The sequence below is a fragment of the Cervus elaphus genome, chromosome 23 (genome assembly GCF_910594005.1).
Source record: "Cervus elaphus chromosome 23, mCerEla1.1, whole genome shotgun sequence".
Taxonomy (NCBI): Eukaryota; Metazoa; Chordata; class Mammalia; order Artiodactyla; family Cervidae; genus Cervus; species Cervus elaphus.
The window spans coordinates 51,150,214-51,157,340 of record NC_057837.1 but is presented as its reverse complement, the minus strand read 5'-3'; the positions used below and the strand labels follow the sequence as shown (position 1 = coordinate 51,157,340).

The 7,127-nt window shown below is 47.0% G+C and overlaps 1 protein-coding gene across 1 annotated transcript in view; it reads right to left on the bottom strand.

Moving 5' to 3' along the window:
* Positions 1–593: 593 nt before the first annotated feature.
* Positions 594–7,127, bottom strand: part of RNF24 (ring finger protein 24) — a 105,379-nt gene continuing 98,845 nt past the window's right edge. Inside the window, exon 6 of the mRNA XM_043884552.1 lies at positions 594–6,647. Within this exon, the coding sequence (XP_043740487.1) occupies positions 6,509–6,647 (139 nt within the window). The 3' untranslated portion in view covers positions 594–6,508. The remainder of the gene's footprint in view (positions 6,648–7,127) is intronic.

Genomic DNA, 7,127 nt, shown 5'->3' with positions numbered 1-7,127 from the left:
GGAGACTGGAGGGGAGAGGAGCCCTCCAGGCACCCGCACTAGGAGGAGGTTTCAGAGTTGGCACAGATTTGGTTGCAGGTCATGGGTGGCCGTGAGGGGAGCAGTTTCCCTGATCTGTGGAGCCGAAGCTGAGCTATGCAGAGGTCCTAGTGAGTGAGGGTTGGTGAGGAGAAACAGTAGCTGCCACAGGATGGCTTTGGACTGAGATTTTGTTTCTCCTCCAGCAGAATGGTATTTCCAGGCCTGGGATATAGCTAGAGGAGTGAGGTGTGGGCTGGTTCCACCACTGCAACCCTCCTGAGTACTGGCGTCCACATTTGGAAGACTGCTTGACTGTGTCCCCCCACATCTCCGGAGCTGAGGCCAGGGGTGGCAGGGAGCCCTTGACCTCTCTGCCTTCTCCCTTGCTCAGCCCTGACTGGCACCCCACACCACAAGGAGACAGGCTGGCTCCTCTGTCAGTCACCTGTTGCTGGTGATCAATTCCCATTTGTTCAGAAGCACTTACCTTGACTTTTCAGCTCTTGCCACATGGGCTTAAATGGGATGTGGGTGACCAAGGGTATGTATGTGCTTAGCACAAAGTATTTTTAAAATCTGCTTTTTATTTACATTTGAGTCAATTACATGCATGTTTTATTTTTTAAACGAGTAATTAGCAAAATGCATTAAAATTTTAAAATAGCAATTAAATATACAAAAATATATAGCTTATAAAAAAACTGCGAATGTTTAAAAATATTCTGCTGCAGAATTCATAGTGTACAAACATGTCTATGAAACCTGAGGCTCAGCATTTCATAAACTCTTTTTTGAAGGAGTTATACAATATCTAGTGAATAAACCCCAGTGGGCTTAAAACTACAAGACTAATATCCCCTCTTTCTGGCAAAGATCTGTCAAGAGACCAAGAGAGGACAGTTCAGGAACACTTTCTTGGAAGACAGCTATCATCAGGAAAGAAACACTAGCCCCGTCTTATTCTTCTGTTCTAGGCCTTAGAGGGAAGGATGGATGGAGGGATGGTGTGCACCTGGCCCGAGATGCAGATTTTCCAGGCTTGTACTAGCTCAGGGAGCTGCAAGGGGCTTCATCGAAGTATAGCCAAGGCCCCTGACATGGGTAGGTGTGTGTCTCTGGGGCAGGGACCAGCCACAGAAGTGAGCTCTGGGTGATAAGCCACATGTGCTGGTGCTTGGTCTAAAAGTGGAATAAAACTCTGCATCTTGCAACAACAATTCAGGCGCTGAAGCTGAACTGGAACAATAACAGATTTACTGAATAAGCCCCTCTATTTTCCTCCTCATGTTCCAATCAAATGGAAGCACATTCTGTGGCACACGAGCCTTCATTAATATTATATACTAAAGGAATGTGGCCCAGCATTTTCCAGTTATCAACTGCAGATTTCATCAGAATTTAGACACATTCATCTCCTTTGCTCAAATTCCTAAATACTAATAATGAAAGAGGTTCATCGATAGAAGGTGGTTTCACACATAGTTCCTTTCCAAATTTCTGGTCACAGGCTTAAGTTACACTTTTAATCCAGGGAATCCCTGGGCTGCTACTGTGGGTGGCAGGGTACTGGGGAGGTGGGTAAAGAATAAGAGGCACAGGTCCCTGGCCCTCCCCCCAAGGGCTGCCTGGAGGAAGTAGCTTTAACTCTGATCTCCTGCAGAGGGAAGAATGAACTTTTTAGAAAAACTGTTGGTGGGGTAATTTCTCGTTGACTGGAAAAAAATGTTGGGCGAGAAGATTCTGTGGGAACATTTGCTTTTCAGTGTGTGCATAGAGTGGGGAGGGAAAGGGAATAGGTTCATGAAACTTGAACATGGACATTCAGCCATGAGGCAGCTGACCACCTATTTGCTTAGCAACATTTGAGACATCTGCCCCACAAAAAGAATTGCTCAGCCTTCTGCTTCTCCAGCTCCTGCCTCAGAAACATAGCTTTGCCTAAGAAACTGTGACAGTTATAGCGAGATGTCACTGCTGGGCTGTCGGTCCTTACTGGAAACTGGGTTGGGGCCTGGGGTGCGCCTGCAGCCTGTGCTGCTCTGGCGTGTCCTGCCATAGACTCAGACACAGGCTGGGGACTTCCCTGGTGGTCCAGTTACTAAGACCTCGCTCTCCCAGTGCAGGGGGCCTGGGTTCAATTCCTGGTCCGGGAACTAGATCCCACATCCCACATTGGGGAAGGAGAAAAAGGAGGGGGAAAAAAAAAGGGTTGTGCTCCCGTTATTTAGGCATCTGTGGTTAGGGTCAGGGAGGGACTGTAGTTCGATTTGTATAGGAAACGAAGATTTCATCATGCGGCAGTCAGTGGAAAATATGCCTTATTCAAAAGGAATGTGATTCCAAAAATATCCCCCAATTCTGGGCTCACCTTTTACAGATATTCTGACTTCTGGGATGGGTCTTCCCACATGACTAGGAATGGTCCTTGAGTAGTACTTGTCTGGTATTACATAAGTGGAAAAAGAAAAAAATTACACACATAGAGTTGATTCTTGAACAAGATGGATTTGAACTGAGGTCTACTTACACATGGATTTTTTTCAGTAAATACATTCTACACGGTCCAAGGTTGGTTGAATCCACAGATGCAGAACCACAGATGTGGATAGCTGACTGTCAAGTTACATGCAGGCCGTACAGGGTGTCAGCACCCCTAACCTGTGTTGTTAAAAGAGTCAGCTGTGTATATATATATATATATATATATATATATACATATACATACACACATACCTACATACATGTACGTGTGTGTGTACTTGGTTGTATATGCATGAAGGAACTCTGGAAGGTTCACAGGGAACCAGCTAATAGTGTGTACTCAAGGGGTGGGAAACTTGGCTTACTGGAGTCAGGGAATGCAAGGACGACTTAACTTTATGATTTGTGAACCACGTGGAAGGGATTACCTATTCAAAGAATTTAGAAGGAATATTCAGCACTGAGTGAAACCACATTGAGGAGCACAGTGGGCAAAGGTAAATGGAAGTGACTGAGGCAGATAAGGAGGGGAAAGGGGAGGGAGCCAGGTCAACTGGGGCTCAGCGGAGAGCCCCTGAATCTTAGGAGGCTCTCAGCTGTGGTGGTTTCTATCAGAACAACAGGGGAGTTCCAAGTGGCCAGCATGATGATGTCACCTAGTAGCACCAGCTCCTATGACCCCCCAGGCCTGCCTGCTGGGCTCCAGACATGGTAGTCAATCCCCGTAAGGGCTGATGGGGGCACTCTTAGTACACATTCCTGGGTGAGCAGCTAAGGAAACAGGCTTTGAGAGGCTAGTAGAAAGGCACATGGCTAGTGAGTGGCAAGGGGGTGACTGAAAAAACCTGAGCAGCTTTTTGTCCAGAGTTCTGGGGATGTCTCCCTGTGTGCATTTCATAATTTCCAGAAAACCTCTCAGAAACAGTTACTACAGTTGTTCAAAGTAACTTAGAGTGGAATCAGGCCATGAAGATGATAGGCTTTGGAATAGGGATGTGGAAAGAAAGGCTCTTTGTTAAGGGAGGTCCTCAGTATCCCTCAGCCCAGAACTCCCCATGGGCCACCTGCTCCTATCTGACCACTACTTTCTTGGCCTGACCAAATCTCTGTACCTCCTCAGCCAGGAATCAGGTCAGGCTGGTTTTGTTTCCTGTTCCTGCAGCCAGCTGAACTCAGCTGTACCCCTGGTAACAACTAGATAATGATTGACCCACCCGTGGAGTCGAGTTGAGGCTAAGTTCTGCTCCTCTAGCCCATGGTACACAAGCCACACCCAACTCTGGGCTGCTTAAGACATGTTAAGACCAAGTTAAAAAACCATGTCACCTGCCAGCGGCCCAAAAGCAGACCAGAGTCCTCACACAGGTTAATAAAAGGTGAATAACTCATGGAAATAGATCTGGACAGGGCAGCCTCACTGTCTCACTGTGAGGTGTGAGCCTGATCAAAGAGTATTAAGGAATCTTTAACTTCCTTAATAATGGGGATTTAACCTTGTCCCTCACACAAAACTGATTTTAATCAATTAAAGGAAGATGTAAGTTAAACCCTGGCCACTCGGTTACAGCAGTGCAGCCCAGCTAAGTCCTGGAGGAGGACCTAGATGTGGGGCGCAAACACTTGTGTTGTTAAGAGGCATAAGAACTCATGAGTGACACTGACCAGGTGACACTGGCCATGTTCCAGTAGGACACTAAGCCAGGAAAGAGAAGATGACTACTAGCAGAGTGAACACAACCACTTCAGTGTCAAGCCCCACCTTAGTGGAAGAGCTGAGTTTTTAAAAGCCCTCCATATTCACAAATGCTGAGATTACTACAAATACAGGGACTTCATGAGTCTGTCTTCTTGGTACTGACAAACTGAAATCCTATGAAAGCTGTGAGATGAAAATAATTTGCAAGCACAGAACACAAGATTCCTCCTCTGAAGGGAAAAATTCTTTTTCCTATTGGAACTCCATAACGAAGATGTGACATTTGTCCCAAGGCTGTTACATGAAAATGGTGAGTGTTGGCTATTAGTGAGGCAAGTCCAGAAGCAAGCCTACCTCTGACATTGGTCACTGAAAACATTTTACTGTAAACTGCTTTCCAGCATTCAACTCTATTGTGCTACAAATAGTGAATGCAGAAACGGTGAAAGTAGGAGTGTACAAATAGTTCTTTTCATGGGTGCCAGACAGGCTAATAAGGCTTTCATATAAAAATATTCCACACTTCCCTTGCCCTGTTTAAAGAAGCAGTCCAGTTGGCATACCACAAATAGGTCACATAGGGTACAGCCAATTCTGACCAATGGATTTGTAATTTTCCAAACTGGATTCTGCCCAGCACTTTTCTAGGGTAATGGGAATTTTCCTCCTCATCTGATCCCAGCCATCTGAGCCAAGGATAGGTTCCCTCTCCCATCCTAAGACAGTAGAGGTTGGATTCCAAACATATTCCTGGAGACATTCCATGAACAGAGTACAAAGTTTCCTCCCCCCTCGCTCCATGCCATACACGCTGTATTTCCAATGAGAAACTGCCCCTATTCACACCTGTGGGGTGGAGCAGAGGCAGTGCTGTTGAGGAGGAGTCCACCTCTATGATGGAAGGAGGTGGAGAGCAGGGCTGTGGAAAAGAACTTTCTGTCTGACCCAGTGCTGCTTCACATGGTGAACTTATAAAGTAGTCATGAATCCTGCTAGACTGAGTCATTTCTAGAAAAGGAAGATAGAAAGAACCAAAGAGCAGCATGCGTTTTTCTCCTATAACGACAGTCACTTAACGTTAAGTCTGAATACTGAGGCACACGCCAATGATGAATAGCCCTGCAGGAGCTTCCTGAAAACTATTTACAATTGCAAGTGCATCCCTGGCTTCAGAATTCCATAGGGATCTCATCTGGGATGCTTTAAATAGTTAAAATGTCAACGACAGGCATTTTCTCTTGAGGAGAAACAGAGATAGGGAAGGGAAGGGAGGGAAGAGAATGGAGGGCAGGACAGGGAGAGGCAAGGGGTTAGCATCCTCAGCTCAGCACGGCCAGGAGGACTGGCCATTATCAGAGAGATGCTCCTTCTCGGAGCCATGTGAAGGGCTCACAGCAGCTTCCTACGGGGGCAGTGGGCCAAGACTAGCAGCTACACTGGAGCCACATTGTATATGTGGGGATGTGGGCAGCACCCTGGGGCCCTCGGGTCATACAGGGACAGCATGGGCTCAGAGACCCATCCCCGGCTGGGGCTCCTGATGGTGGCTTGGCTGTGCCTCATTGGTGAGTAGGAGGGGAAATATGAGGAAATGGCTTTTGACCAGACCTTTCCAAGCACATCTACTGTTTTTAGCTCAGATGATTTGATAAGCAAATGTGAACTTGAGGAAGAATCAGTGGTGGCAGGTACTGCTGCTTTGTTGTAACCAAGCCCCTGGGTTGCCAAGATGGCCTTATCAAAGGACATAATGTGAATAGCCTTGTTGGCACTGCCTCCAGCATTGCAACCGGTTGTGCTTGGGCTGAGGTAACCGCTGTTTTCACTTGGCTTAGAGGCTGCTGGGAGGGTTTGCTGCTACAAAGGTGTGCAGGGTCTGCAGAGAAGCTCATGTGTCCCCAGGGTGTGTGTGTGGGGGGGGGGGGGGGTAGGGGCTTTAAAGACCTGCCTTCAGTTCCCCTCTGGAACACTTGCGTTTGTCTTCCCTTCTGGTTGGTAAAGATTCACCTTGGCGTGGAGATGAGTGTCTGGGAGACAGAATGTAATGGAGTTAGCAAGAGATCCTCATGAGGTTTCTTGAACCAGATCGCGGGCTCATCCGTTCCTCTTGGCACGGGGTAGTGTCAGAGCACTTTGGTTGTCACAAGACCCAGAAGTCTGGGTTCCCAGCCTGGCTGGCCCGAGAGTTCTTCATGAGACAAAGGAAGCAGCAGCTGGCGCCCTAGGTAGAGCAGCCAACACAGAGACCACTTTTGTTCCTCCCAGCTCTGCTCCTCCCAGATCCTGCAACAGTTTGATCCTTGTGGTGAGCTATACAATGTTCTCTGCCCCGGGGAGGGGTCCCTGTAGGGGTCCACGGTCCTGCTTACTGTGCAACTGGGCCAGCTGCAGAACTGGCATGTTGCACAGTGGACATACTTTGCGAACTTCCAGCCATTTAATAAGGCACCTGCAGAATGAGACACCACAAGAGGCAAGATGTCAGTCCCGTGTTTGTGGCACCAGCTGCCCACACACCTCACATGCTGAACATTTTGGAAACCCAGATCTGGCGAGTGGAGTGAACAGCCAGGTCCTGAAGAGTTCTACCACTGGGTGGAGAATGCATTTCATTCTCTGGAGGAACCAGAGACTTCAGTTTTCCAAGAAGGTACAGTCAGCATATATCCTCAGTCATCCATGACTTCTTAAAGAACTAAGTACACTGAGGAGGGTGGTAGGGAGGAGGAGGAATCAAGTTTTCTAGTATACATACAAAACAAAATTGTAAGGGAGGGAGGAATATTAAACATGTCTGTAGGAAGGGGGAAAAGATGGTCCTACACTACTCCTTACATTGACTTATTTATTTTGATTTAAAATAATTATGGTTTTGATTAAAATAAACTTTTAGGAAAGTAAATTCTTATTGAAAAGTTCCAGTAAAATA